The sequence below is a fragment of the Plectrocnemia conspersa genome, unplaced genomic scaffold (genome assembly GCF_051122295.1).
Source record: "Plectrocnemia conspersa isolate PC_06_02 unplaced genomic scaffold, ASM5112229v1 ptg000001l, whole genome shotgun sequence".
NCBI lineage: Eukaryota > Metazoa > Arthropoda > Insecta > Trichoptera > Polycentropodidae > Plectrocnemia > Plectrocnemia conspersa.
In genome coordinates, this window is record NW_028277165.1 from 17,909,446 (window position 1) to 17,925,797 (window position 16,352).

General features: G+C 30.7%; 1 protein-coding gene across 3 annotated transcripts in view; it reads left to right on the forward strand.

Moving 5' to 3' along the window:
• Positions 1-16,352, forward strand: part of ush (Zinc finger protein ush) — a 283,360-nt gene that overhangs the window by 218,035 nt on the left and 48,973 nt on the right. The window contains exon 2 of one of the 3 annotated variants that reach the window (XM_088190877.1): positions 13,979-14,017. The exons of the other annotated variants lie outside the window; for them this stretch is intronic. Coding sequence (XP_088047003.1) covers positions 13,979-14,017 — 39 coding nt within the window. The remainder of the gene's footprint in view (positions 1-13,978; positions 14,018-16,352) is intronic. 3 annotated transcript variants of the gene reach the window in all.

Genomic DNA, 16,352 nt, shown 5'->3' on the forward strand with positions numbered 1-16,352 from the left:
ACAATTTTCATTGAGCCTTTTTTTTCTAAAAAATAGTTTGTACGAATACTTTTAAATGTTTTACAATCGCTGATTTTTTACCGCTGTTCTAGATATTAAAAAATATGCATGCTTTCTTAAAAGCTTTGATTAGAGAACGGAAATATTTTAATGGCAAATTTTTTTTAACCATTTTCTTAACTACACAATAATAATAATCAGATAAGAAGAAACTGCTCCGCATGCGAATCGGCAGATTGCAAAAATTTATGGGGGCTTTCCACATATTTAAGCCATAAAATCTTCTAAATACACCTAAAATGAAATCTGCCCCCATGTAAATAATCGTACTCATATAATTGCTTCCATATTTTTCTCGAAAATTATCGAATATCGGTCTGAAAAACGTATTTTTAATTCCAGTCTATATATTTTTTTAAAGTATATGTGCCTACCGATGATTTACATTTTTTTATTACATCGTTGAAATGATCAGTAAATATGCAATAAAATAATTAATTTAGTTTGCACGTATACTGCATTTTGTATATATATATAATATCTCATATTGTATAATATAAAAAGTGATTTTGTCATTCTACTTTTAATATATTTTATTTTGCATGAAAGAAGCAGATTATGAGGATTTTTAAACGATAATGTTTTATTATTGTGTTTAAGATAAGATACTTTTTTTAAGAAAATGTGTTATTTTATTTTCCATTTTCCTATTTCTGTCATCATGTTATCAACAAAGAAATCAAAAAAATATTTATAGTTTCTTCTACATCAGATCGTTACGATCTTAACAACTATTTCGTCTAAGTCGCGCATATCTTCGTAGAAAAAATATATACACTTATAAATAATTCGCAAAATGTGTCAACTCGAAGATTTCGATCGGTTTTCTCGGCAGTTTTCGAACTAGCATTGCATACTAAGATAAAGCGTACAGATAAAGAGCATAAGCGATGATACACGCGAAGCAGGCGAAGATCTTAGAAAAATTAGTTAATATCTAATTATAACTCGTTCGAGTATTGCTTTATCTCGGTCGGGCAACTACCCGACGTATCCACTTAGTCCGAGGAATTTTTCCAAAAGATAATCACTATCTTAACATTTATTTTTATATATGTACGTATACACCACAAACATATTACTGTTCTATTCCGAGAACGAACGCGATGATATCAAGACAATTAATTTATTCGTTTCGCGAACAATGCCGTATTACTGTGATTTGATAAGTAACAAAAATACCATTAGATATCTACAATGTTTTTATTTATTTTATGATAAAATTGTATGAAATAAATTTAAATAAAAATTTAATAAGTATTAGATTAATATGATAGTTATATATCTACAATACATATAATATGTAGCTGTACACAAACTGAGCCAAAAAGTGTACAAAAATCATTATTTTATAGTGATTTTTAATCAAATGCAATATAATTTAAAACCCATATTATAAATGTCATAACGATCTAAGCAAACCGATATATTTTACATCCGAAATTAACGTGTATTTTATTAAGTTAAAAATTGTTGTACAGTGTAACTATAATTATAAAAATTAGCGACGTAAATACTTGAAACTTAATCGTTCATAGTATTTAATCTCTTCTTAGAAAAAGTTTAAAATTACACATAATCGGATTAAATAAGTATGATGTATGATTATTCCACTGCTCAAAATATTGACAGTTACCAGAAGTCGATTGGCACATACGTCAACAAGTAATTTGAGTGATTACAAACGGTCAGATTAGAACGTCGCGGGGTGGTGATGGAGTGTCAAGAGCAGCACCTGCCCAAAATTCCCATGGCACTTTGGTCCATGGCCGGCGGAGAGAGGAGGTCGATGTCAGATAGAAATCAGGCGGCGCCGGCGCCACGACCAGATAAGGGCAAAGTTCTTGGGAAGCCCCTCGGCCCTCCGGAGCCCCCTCGGTCCTGGCCGCGGCCAGATAAGACGGGATTCCTTCACCGAAATCGCTTCACTGCATTAGGCGACGATAACGCGAGTGGCCCCGAGGATATCTGACCAGCGATGGTCGGAGTGTATCTACATAATACAACGGACTCGAATGTCTTACAAGCTATTCATACTAATGTGCGGTACATACAAGGGTGGTGAATGTGATTTTAAATTATTTGCATTGCTCATAAGAGAAAAGTTAAACATTTTCAATATCAGCATTAGATTTTCAAAATTATAATAATAGTAGAAAATGAGGTTTTAAGTGCTAATTGACTAGTAAAAAATATTTATTAATATCACTTAGCTCCCATCAAACTGATACAATCTACATAATCTCACATATAAATATTGCCACTGAAAACATCGCAAAATAATTTCCCCATTTATTTATATAAGTTGTACAATTATAAGAGTTAACCTATCTATACTAAAGGCCACTTATTTATTTTAATACTTAGAATAAACGATTAATATTTATTTTGCTTAAAAACAATTCTTGTTAATCACCGAATACGAAAAAGGTATTCATATTCTACACTTTATAAAAAAAGTTTTTAGACAAACAGAAACGGTTTTTAAATTAAAATAAGTTACATTTTCCTAAAAAATTATCATTACAATATTTTGTAGTTTTAGGTTATCTCGAGAACCTTTTCTGATCTTTCCGATTATTTGATTATTTGAGTATCCCAAAGGCTGTTAGTTAGCTATACTAGTATTCTTCATGAATAGTTCTAGCTTAGGCTTAACCTATAAATTATCTAACTATACAGCCCCTGATTATTTTATACATGTAATATGTTCATAAAATATGTTGTTTCCCTGAATAATGAACTCTCAAAACCACTTAAAATTTCAGCTAAAGTCCTGCAGGGACCGTTTCTCTTTACTCTATATATTAATCACATTAATATTCAAAGAAACACTGACTTATTAATGTACGTATTGACACAGTCATCATAACTGGTTATTACGGTCTTAAACCAACTGCAATTAAGTTACAAAACCTAAATAATTATTTTATCAGTAAATGAGAAAATATAAGCAATAATTTTTAAAACTCACAAACACGTCTTACCGTCCGTTTATTAAATGTGCACAAGGACTCATCTGAACTCTAAGTCTAATTTGTGACGGAAATATTTTTGTAGCAATATTATTGCCTAATTTTTATGAAAAAATATTTTCTTGCATATTTAAATATGTAAAATATATATATTATATTTTATATAAGGTGTGCAGTGCTCGAGTTGATCTCGGCGTGAAGAGCAGCCGGCTAATTAGGGTGAGAGTAGAGGTTCAATTCCCGAAAGACTGATAACGTACGACACTCACGAAAAACGCGCTATCGTTTTGAATTACCGCCACGTTTAAGTACCGCCTATTCAAATGAATACTGAGAACACAGACACACTTTTTCAACATAACATACATTTAAACTGTATGAAAATATTGTTGTAATTAATTGTGGCTCTAAATAAAGTACTTTAGTATATTTCATGATCAAGTTTGTAGCTAGACAAAATGAGTGAGCGTGCGTTCGCCTCTGCCGTTGATGAATTATAATCAGATTAAGTGACGACTGCGGTAATGTGGCCATTTCGGGTAATTAATACGAATATCCATTAAAATTCCCACGATAACGCCCTATCCCTAGGATCGAAGGGCCGCGACAAAAAGGCGGGCGTGACGGCCGCGGGCGTCGGGTTTACAAAATCATTTGTCATCTTGACGTCACCGAGCGTCACTCGACTACATTAATGTCTGATATAATATAAAGTGTGCATATATCATTCCGCTCCCTTTTGTGTGATAAAAAAACGTCCGCAAAGAGATCTGTTATCGGCGAGGGCGTCGCCCCCGAAATATGAAATAGAGGGATGGTCTGGAGAAAATCATCTGATTGTGAACTTAATGAAAATTCCTTCACGGCATGTGTTAAATGTGAGCTAGTGGAAAAGTATTTACTTTTAATATATCATAGTGCGTGTATTAAAAATCATTCTTCGTCTTTGCTTGAGCTTTGACGATGACAACAATTTTTAGATTAATTCTCTAGACTTCATTCATATTAACATACAATTCAGCTTCTACTATTTTATTATAGAAAATTATATGGGCTTTTCTTTTAATGTGTGACATGCCGGTTTGAAATACAAACTACAAGAATTTAAGACCCTACTATTTGTTCAACTTAATTTACTAATATCTAAGAGATAGAAGCTGTGTTATTAAGGTCGATCATTATCAATACAAAAATGGCATTTAATATATTTTTTAACATCGTAACATAGTTTCTTGAATAAATAATAATAAGTACGAGTTAACCCTTTCATTGCTACAAATAAATATAAAAATAAACCACCGTTGCGACATCTTTTATGCGAAATATTTTAATTAGGCATTAAAAAAATATCTACTCATAATGTTTACCTGATTATTAGTCGTGATTTTTAGCTGCTCAGTGTTGCCATATAATGAATTTTCAGTCCAGATCAAAAGAAATAAAATCGTGCCATCGCGGTTAAAACGCTCGATTATTAAGTCTTTTTATTATTTCAATATTACGAGTGAGATTCGAATAAAGCACATCTAAACCAAATTTTGACCAATAGAAGAACGCAAAAAACAATTATCCCTTCTCAGAAGTCAAAAATCCACGTCAAAAGCAATAAAATCGTGCCGTCGCCGTCGCCGACGGCGCCGACACGATTTTATTGCTTTTGACGTGAATTTTTGCCTTCTGAGAAGTGATAATTGTTTTTGCGCTCTTCTATTGACCAAAATTCGGTTTGAATACACTTTGATCAGCCCTTTTATATTAGAATTCCAGAGTCATATTTTTAAAACATAGTGTAATATCGAAATGCAGTCAAACTATGGAACAATATGTGAGATGCAATGTCTGTACTTATTGTTCCGCTTATTCTCCCCTAAGAGATGAATAGGCTTAGTTTGTGTTTTGTAAAACTATAATTAGTTTTAGAATTTTCATTAGGTTAGGTTTGGGTTTGAACAGCAAATGGACGTATCGCAACTGTCAAATTGAGCTTTATAGATATTTTAGAGCAGCATATTAACGTCTATCAGTTAAAAAAATTTTCGCTGGTAGAAATATATATCTACTGGTGAAAATGTATTTGGACTTTACTAGTGAAAACCAAAAAATACAGAATCGCTGTTACTTTTATACTTTAGATGTAAATAAATAATGACAAGTATGTAAATATATATGTTTATTACTACATATAGAAAAGTCGAATCATATAATTTTACTAGAACCTGCTAAATAATTTATATTTTCACTGGTAAAAATATTTATCCACTGGTGAAAATGTATTCGGATTACAATTTTATTGATTAATAAAATTGTAGTTTAATTTACCGTTTTATACTTTATCGTATAACAATCAGCTGATTATGAATTTATATGAAACATCTTAATAGTACATAATCAAAAACCCCTAAATAGAACCAAATAAAAATAGTCGCAATACGATAACTTGTTTTTAACTTACTTAATTTGTAATAAAAGTGCGTATAATATACTTACTTAATTTATTGCCAAGCTATTTAGTGTGCATATACTACGTAGGTTATATGTTTTTATCCACGTGTGTGAGCGTAATGTGGAGATCAGGTAAAAGGTCGTTTTGTCCCGCGTCAGGCGATGTGAGCGATTAAAAATAGCCGTTGCGTCGTTCGGGTCACAATATGAAGTATCGTCCGTAGATAAGGGAGCAAAAGAAAATCCCAGCAGCCGGGGCCCCGTATCTGGGCTGGAGCCCCCGGGCCGCAGATAGTCACCCGCCCCTACGGGCCGCACCAACGACACGGCCGCAAAAAACTAAATCATTGAGCTTAACGGACGCTGCCGGACACCGGTCGACTAATGTCCGTCATTAGTAAGTGTCCAGATAATATTACGTTGCTCCGTGACGGGGACGAACGGGAAAATTTGCGTAACGCCACTGAAAATTCAGGAAAATTATCTTTTTCGAGATTGGAAGCCTCAAACTGGAAATATATCGCCGCCTAACTGAGGAAACCTTGAGGCCTAAAAGTTTCCGGTTGGATATTTTTCAACACGTGTAAACAAAAATATGCCAAATTAAAAAAAATACCATTAAGTCTCCACTCTGATTGATTGGTTTTGAAGTCAAACTTAAATTAGAGAAATTTTCAATATTATATGGTTAAAATAAAATGCTCACTTAAGGTAACAAAACGTAAAATTAATTATTATATATTCATATACGTACAAATTAAAAAAAACGTATGTTCCTGCATTAAATTACAAACTCCTTAAAAATATAAATATTTTATATTTCATAATATGTAGTATAAAAGTTGTATTATAGCATTTTTATAGAATATCAACATTCTCGGTTAAACATTAATTCGGTTGCTCGTTTTCTTGCTGTTCTTATAAAATTGAGTCTTCTTGTTTAATTTTATTTTATTTTATTGGAAATGAGACAAGAAGACTAGCTCGCTATTATTATTGCCAATTTATTCGGTTGGCATATTATTACTTACTAACTGGAAAGTGAGCTTATTGAGCTTTTATACGTTGCTCATCGTATACATTAAAATTTTGCTCCAGACATTACTAATATTTTTAACACTTTTATTAATAACATACTCTTTCCACAATAGTGTTATTATTTTGATGTTTTGACCATATAAATGTGGTCCTTATAAAATACTTTTTAAATTTACGTATTACACTTTGATCCATTGGTAGAATAATAGAGGTTATAATTGGGGGAAAACATTTTATTTATGTTTTTAATACAGTTTAATAACGAATGAATTGGTGTATTATTAGCAAGCAATAACATATTACATGATTATCTTGCATAAAATGATAATAAAACTAGTCTTGAAAAATATCTTTAGTCATAAATGGTTCTCGAATAAATTTTTATATAACAGATAACCATGTTTTGGAAATATATTTTAAAGCCCTTTTATTTTTGCTGTGGTGAAATACGAATGGTTTGATTTTGCAATTCTAACCAACATTTTCATCAAGTAGAAGTGATTTTCTAGTTAAGATATGAATTTCTCTGACATGCAACTCACTGTTATTCAAACTCCGATGTTGTGTTAAGGATACGTAATACAAATTTCCTTAAGCCTAGGACTCATTGCAGTCTATTCTTAGTTTTAGAGTAATACTCGATTATAGTAGACGTGTCAGAGATGTTTCTAAAAATTTAAATATAAATAATATTTTTTTATTGAAATTATTTCTTATATATATACATATTATTTTTCTTTATAGTTAATATTAAACTATAAAGAAAAATAGTATAGGCTGAAATTTGAACAACAAATATAAATGTAAAAAATTAAGTTCATGCAAAAATATATATTTTTGTAGAGTTCGCATGAAATGTAACTGTATATAAATAGGAGGCAAGTAAGGTGTAAAGATAAAATGTATATATGTGTGATAACTGACATGCTTATACTAAAAATACTGTAAAGAAAGTTAAAAGAAAGAATACTGAAACTATATAAAAATCAGTAATTATTCTAAAAAAGTCTTATGTTACATTATTTTTAACTTTTTTTGTGAATTTTACGCCTATTTAAAATATTGCTATTTTCACCTTAGATCTAGTTTTTTATTTTTATTTCCACTTAAATTTTGTTTATTTTAATTTAATTAAATCAATAAAAAACACATGCTTTAATTTAACTAATTATTTATTAGATTTTTTTATATATTCAGTATAGCCAATGTCTCATTTAATTTTTTTTAAATAAATTTAATGTACTAATCTTTATACCTAAAAATTTAGTTTTTTTGCATCAAAAATCCATAATGATTATATAAAGTTACGTTTTACGATCTTAATCTTGAAAAGCAGATTTTAATTAATTCAATATATCTTATATAACATAATATATAACAAAATTGAAATTTATTTTAAAAACATATTTTTTATATAATCATCAAATCAAATAATAATCAATTTTATACATAAATATAGTTAGCATATCTTTGTGACTCAAATGATACAATAATTATACAATATTACACTAGAAGATTATACTCATAAATAATATAAATGCTAATATTTATTATTTTAATTTCTCTTTAGTAGTATTTTTTATTAAAATGTAATCTGTTTCTTTGAATAAGAAGCAATTATTACGATAAATACATATACTTCCTTCTTTCTCTGATCTCCCAGCATCTAGGTACTTGGGGAAGGAAAAAAACATTTCCTTTAAATAATTAACATAAAATATAGCATGTTTATTTAAGATAAATTACAATCTAATTTCTATCTTATTATAATATTTTATTTAGTTTAGATTAGTTTGTAGTGCTTTTGTTAGTTGTCATGATTTTGCTTATGTGAATTAAAACTATTTGTTAGCTTTAACATATCTATACGCTTAAGTCTATGTTTATTTACAACAACGTATTTTAGCAGAAACTTGCCAGTATATTAAGGTGAGTTTTTAACCAGTTTAAATATTGTTTACTTATATATTTGATTGTTTTTTAGACTGACACAGTTAAAATCATTTAGTATATAATTGTTAGGCACAAACCAAGGTGCACCGACTATCAACCTTAAAAATTTGTTCTGAAATTTCACAAGAATATTGATATTAGATATGAATGTCATACCTCAAACCTGAACTCCATAAAGCCACGCAGGTTTTATGAGTGTTATGCTATCATTCTGTTTTCCAATGATAAGCCTGAATTTGGTCCTGTAAACCTGTACAGTCTGCAAAGTCGAATTCCCATATATTTCTTTTTGTTCCAAATATAAGTTTTCCGGGTAAGTCTTTTGTCGAGATGAATTTAGCGAAGATTTTTACAATATTTTTGACATAACTGATAAGATATAAAAATTATTCTTAGCTTTAAATAAATAATCTTATAATATACATATATTATATTAAATAATATATATAATTTTTTTTTTTTTTTTAAAGTATTTTATCTAAGCAAAAACGTTTAAAAAAATCACTTTTAATTTATGGTAAAAGCGTATGCTTGATATATTAAAATCAACTTGCAATTTTAAGTTGCATTATTTTATTTTATTATGTCATATTATTTTAGATTAGCAATATATTAACAATATAAATATTAATTTGTTTTTTATTTTAATTTTCAGGTAAGTGTACAACCATCAACATCAGCTCTATTGATAGTTACACTCGTAAGTGAAACTTAATTATAAATTATTTCAATACTAATCATTGGATTCTTGAAATTTAATTACAAGAAAATTACGCACTACACATAAATCGCACTTACAATAATAAAACTATGAATGAAACTATTCTTGTCAACGGATTACACATATTTTACGGATATTGCGTCAGTGATGAACATCATTTCCGAAAATGATAACCTTTCCATTATCACTGCGGTTTTGGTTAATTTAATTATGAATGAATTTAAGTATAATGTATGTATTGTGGAAGTCATAAATACACTCATTGATAATGTTATTCTAAGTATAAGGAAAAGAACGCGTATCCTGCGCAACTTCTTAGCAATACGCCATTTTCCGCCAAAAAAGCGCTGTCGTAGCACACGTGAAATATGATCATATTTAAATTATATAGTCATTAGTGGTGGTGTTGGTTTTGTGTTGTGATAAGAGCGGGCAGGAGGCGAACAAAGGCCGGCACTGAGCTCACACTTGCTAGTGAGCTTTTTCCGTTTCTTATCTCGCCAACGATTCGTTTGGCAGCCATTTTTTAACGGCCACCGCAATCGTTAATCGTTACGTCGATCGTTATGTATGGCTCTTGGCCAGGGCCGCATTCGAAAATCGCGAATTTCCACCGCCCGTCGGCCGCAAAATAGAAATTTACATGCAAAATAGACCAGGGCGATTTTCCATTGTGTCGGGAATTAATTTTACAACTGCAAATGCGCGATAAAGTCTTCTTCATTATTAAAATATTGAAATATTGTATGAAGTCGATGTTTCATATTTTGTCAAAGAATCTAAATAGAAAATCTCTTTATTTTTAAAATCATTTAATACTTTTTTAGAAGTTATTTATAGCAAAAAGTTTTTTGTTGTTTAATATATATAATATATTCTTTTCTACATGAAGTAGCTCATTATTTAAGAATTTTTAATACCTAGTATGTACGACTTAGCACGATATTAATTAATCATAACGATATTCATCCGTGAGATTAGGAAAATCTAGGAATACCTGATTTGTCATGATCGATTGAAATAATAATTATATAACACTCACTAATTCCGATCTCTCAGGCATGATAGAAATTGAAACGATCTAATAGAAAATATAAAGCCGTTTAGAGTAGTTGAGAAAATCGTTTTTATGCTATTCAAATACCTTCCACCTCTATTAAAAATTTTGAAGAAAGCATACATATTTTTTTTGTATCTGGCACGTACCCACCCTTTTTATGCATCGGTTATAAAACATGCAAAAATATTCGTACAAATTTAATTTTTATCAAAAAATTGCTTCCGAAATTCTCGAGAATTGAGAATTCTTTATTTGTCATTTTTCTCGAGAAAAATAACTAGCTTCAACTAATAAAATGTACATACTAATGTTTTTATTACTTTTAATTTATTATATTTAACTATCTTCATGTTACTTATTATTTTGCTATATTGTGCTTATATTATATAACGCAATATAAATAATGTTTTTAATGTAACAAAATTTGTCATTTGCGTGCACCTCGGTCCGGCCCTGATTTACACCGGTGAAAACGTGGGTTTCCTAATTTATGTGAGAGGGGTGGCAACCACCGCCATCCCTTATTCCACCCCACACCCCGACAGTGGTAAATGTATTTTTAAATATCGCCAAATGCAACTCAATGAATGAATACGTCGCGTTAAATAGCGACCGCCCCCGATCGGCACACCATCCCCTGCGATCGCGCTCAGGGGTGGTTTGGTCGCGATTTACAATTTTCTCTATACATCGGAGGTATGTGGTTATTTTAATTCGACCGCTCGCACGATTTAGTGTATCTAGGTGCGCCCAGACAGGGGATGAAAAAGAAAAACGAGAATTATACCAAAGTTACGTCGTTTCGCACGGTGAATTGTGGCTCCCGAAATCTGCATAACGTTTCAGATAATTTGCATTGCCCGTGTACCAGCTACGTTTTTGCTGCGTTTAGCATTTTAAATGGCGTTCCGTAATGGCGGATTTATGTCGATGCGATGTCGTTAATTGGCTTTAAATATATATTGCTTAGACACCGCCGATCCGCCTCTGTGCAGCACACTTGTGCCAAGTGTCCATAAATTAGAAGTATTTTATGTGTGAAATTTATGTGAGATGTATAATGCAGTTTTATATGTAAATATATAGTTATTAAAAAATAAATATTGACAATACGTATTTAGTGAAACAAGACAATAATACAATAGAACACAATTTGATCATAAAAAGTTTTGTTAAGTGTTCATTTGGATTGTTGAATTATTTTAAAATGACACTAAGATTTTTTTTATTAACAATATAAATCCTATATTTTGAGTGTCGTCTAATTTTCAAATGACACTAATAAATCATTATAAATATGTTACTATTAATGAGGTAATTTTAATACCTCAATACTGAATTCTTAATAATAAATATACAAAACAGAGAGCAAGGAGTAAATGGTCAGAAATATATTAAAATTTATATAATATTTTTGAATTGATATGAATAGACTTTTTATATGTTAAATGTTAAATATAGAAAGATCCTTTACTTGGCAATGATATTTTAAAAAGCTCGATATAACGAATTTATACAATCTGTATATTTTATTGAAGAATTCTATAGAATACTTTTTTTTTCTTATGTGTAAATTGGGAGTACTCTACAATTATCAATAATTTAGTAAGAAAAGATTAACATTAATTTATGTATTATTTTAATCATAGTTTAGGGCTAAAATTAATTTATAAAAAAGATAATAAAATGGTTATCTATATAACAAAACTTTACACATATTTATTTTAAAATATATAAGGAAAAAAAAATTTTTTATTAATCGTAACGTAAGCTTTTGAAGTTGTTACTATCAGATTAAAAATATATTTGTTTGTTTTAATGCAGAACTGAGTAATCTGAGAAAAAATATTACTTATATATGTATAATAATTTAATAAGCATATAAAATGTTTTTTTTAGAACTTTCTGGCAAATTATCGTAAAATAATTTTAGCGCTACATTAGCTAGTAATTTTCTTAGATTTAAACGAAAATAAGATACAGTAAAGTATTTTTTGTACGTATCTATTTTATACGGATTTTACCTTTTTTTCATTATCGTAAGATTAAAATGTGTATGTTAAAGTTTAATTTTTAATTGGTTGTCTTTTTAATATTGTATTGATGACTGCTGTTCTATATACCGAATGGTTTACAAATTGCTTTTTATAAGAGGTGAAAAGATACATGAAAATCTCTAGATTTAAAAATTTTATCGATTGTCGACAATGCACAAAAACCATTATCTTTAACGTGTATGTATGTATATATGATACGCATACTATATGTTCTAGCGATTTTGAAGTAAATCGCAAATTGTGCTAACCCATTTTATATAGCGACGATATTTCTGATGAAGTTTAATGAAAAATGTTTATTTTACCTAAAATTAAGTGAATAATAAAATTCGAGGGAATTTTTCGGACCTTATGACTTTTCTTAAATTTTAAATAAACTTTTTTACACGATTCTGTGTATATTTTAACTCACTGTTTTATAATTATGCAGTAAAATTATGGAACGCACACCTAATTCTTTAACGTAAGTCGTGTTTTTTATGAAAAATATTTTTGTGCGTTATTCTATGGAACGTATTAACAGATGCGTACGGTGAGATACATTCCCTCTCGCTCGCTCGCGTGCGTTACATGCGTTTCGCACGCCCACGTCTTCTCACTCATTCTCGTCACTTAACACGCGATCGAGCGAAAGGGGATGTATCTCACTGTACGCGTCTGATATCTACCGCATAAAATGAGAAAAATATATAAAAAAAACACAATCCGTATAGATGTAATAATTATTTTTTCACATGACACATTTTTTTATTTTCTTCCTACTTTTAGTTCAAAGAAACGACGCATTAATGCATTATTTTTAATCCAAAAGTTATTTAATTTAATCGATACGAATCAATCATGTACAGGAATTACATATTTTTTTCTTTATGTAAGTTGATACAATAAATTATATATTTAATTTATTGTATCAATTCTTTTATTGAAAACACCGGTTAAAAATAATATAGTATTTAATGCACTATAAAATATTACTTTCACATTCAATATATTATATTTAGTGTTTATTTATAACCCTTTCGCCGCGTGCGTTGCTTATGAATGGCGATACGAGCGAGCTTTTGAAAGAATTTTGGGGAAAAAGCTCATCTAGTGTATGTTTGTATGTGTGTGCGTATAGCGACGGGCCATAGGGGATGTTTGTAGGGTGGTTGGGGTGTTGCGTACGACCTGTTGCGATTTATAGCCTCCACACACACAACAATCCGGCATTAACTAATGTAAACGCGACCTATTGCTACTCCGACATACGTGTTGCTCCTTCCTAAATACGCGCATATATACTTGTGTTTATTTAGTTCATTATAGCTATCTCTATATATTTTTTTATTTACAAATTTTGCTAACGTTTTCGGACGCTTAACTTTTCGTGCTTGATTTTTTCTTTCATATAATTGAAATAAAATGATTTTTTACTATGAATAATGAACCATGTTGAACCAATGCTGCCTATTTAAAAAAGTTTATCTCAAAATAATTAGAATTTATATATTAATATGTATTCAAATGTGCGAAAGTGTTACGCAAATATGTTGTAAGCTCAAATTTTCTTAGATTCTCTTCTGTCCATTTCTTTTTGATTTGTTATCTGGTTATACATAGTGTGTGATGAATAAGTACAAATAGGTATAGAATAAAGATTTTTTTTCTAATAATGTACTTTTACGTTTAGAATCGTCATACAGCTCTAATCGAAACACATCACATTTACGTAAGTATTACACATAGAATATACTTACTATCCCTCTTTATGTATATGAATATAATAAGGTGACAAGAAATCCCAATTTAGTTTCGAATTCTATCTTTCAAATGAAGGCATTAAATAGTTCAACTCAAGTCTTAATTTTTCACTATGAAGTTTGGAAAAAATAGATTAAAATATGTAAATGCCATTTTTCTCCACTTGTTATTATATTTTTTATTTTGTGTGTATTCGCAACAGGAACTGTACCTTATTAAATCAAACCAAAAATATGAAAATCCTTTCAACGACGCACTCGGTCGTCGTTATCAATGACTAGTGATTTGCACCGTTGACATTCAACTCGGACATCTGGATGGCAATTGTCAGTGGTTTTCGATTGACGGACGACGGATCCGATCTGACGTTCGTCCACACATCATGGCCTAAGGGCGCAGGTTTCCGGCCCTAAAAGGCCTACGACCCGCGGAATTTAAATCCTTCGGGCTTAAATCGCTCTCGCCGGTTCAACGGAGCACTAGTAAGGCTCGTGGTTAGCATACAATGCGGTTAAAATGTTACAACGTCCGTATATCGTTATTGAAACGTCTATCGTCGCCGAGTATTTATAACGAGCCGAGAAGCTGCGGAAACAGTGGCCCCTGCCACTTGACTCTCCTCTCGCTTGCTGATCTTGTATCGCTAACTTCGCCCGGGATTGTGGAATTTAACGCATCCGCCACTCATCTAAGATCTGAATTTGATTTTGTATAAGAGATACTGTGTATTTATTTATATATACATTTTAGAGCAACTTATTATTAATTTTTAAACATATAGAAATATATCTCAATGTGTTTGTTGAGCTACTTTCATATAGAGCACAGAATCATGTACATACTTTAATGTATCAGGTAACCGTTCTCTATATTCTAGTCATATATATATATTGTTCAATAAATTATTTTTTAATAAGTTTATAATGACAATGGTAGATATTTTCTACCATTGTCATTATAAACATTCGCGATGCAGTTTTAATATATTTTGTGTATTCATTGCCATTAACATGTTGATGATTAATATCAGCAGCTGTTTCTTATTTTGCACAGAAGAAATCCTAGCAAAAACGGCAAAATTGTCAGTCAAGTAAACATTTTTACTAGCCTTTCGAATTTCTCTCGAGTAACATAGTGGAATTTTTTAAGGCGTATTAGATCAAGATTTAATTGATTCAACTAAAAAACTAATGCTGTGGTACGGGCTAGTGTATTGTCGTGTTGAATCAGTTGTTTTTATATGTTTCAATTAACACTCCACAATTATACGTGATCGTTTATTGTACATTTGTGTTTCTGAGGACTATAAATTGAATGTAATTGGTCATTTTTATTATTCAGTCTTCTACTTCTTTGAAACTGCCACACATTTTATTTTCACGAGCAATTATAGCTAGACATTCTGGTTTCTCGATGTTTTTTTTTATTTCTCGAGAAATAAGAATTCTCATTTTCACTTCTCAATTTTCTCGAGAAATTTTTTAAAACAAGTGGTGATTATAATAATATAATCGATTACTTAGAATTATTGCAGAACGCCGTTTCGAATGAATTTTGGATTTTTTCTTGAAATGATAAACTAATTAAAATATAATAATGATTCAGCTCATTAAAAATTAGCATCCTAAAAGTCCTCATTACACGGTTTTGTCTTTGTTTAAAATATTAATATATTTTAACATTCCCAACATTTATTAAAAATAAATAAGTTCAAGCTTTACGGTGCTCTTGTCGTTTGTGTTTTATATATGTATATAGATACTACAATATATGTATATAGATAAATCTATTTAATACGTTATTTTATTTTAAGACACAACCCAAACCAAACTTTTAAATTGATGGGAAAATTTATCTATCAGAACGTCATTTTCTTCAAGATCTTAAGTCATTTAACACCGAAGGGTTGGATCGTCGATGATCGCCGATCCGAAAACAATCGGACGAGGGTTGTTCTTACGGTTCACACACACGCCGAGGAGCGTCTCAATAGTCGGCCGATCGTAAAGAACGTCTTGGCGGTCGGTGCTCGTTGTCGGCAAAGGGTGGCAGGAGCAAATGGGCCGACAGCGAGCAAACTCTTACATATTGGCGGCGCGTCGGCGATGCTGCTGCCGATAGCGGAACGCGAGTTATTGCCGACAATGACGGCCGCTGTGGGAACTGCGCATGCGCGCAACAAACAACATGCAGCCTCTGCTGTTGCTTGCTGACTTTCTGACACACGACCCCACATATTTATCTGAAGGAAAGCGACCGCAAAGCATCGTCACTGTCGGGTTATACGAGAGGAGGTCGATAAT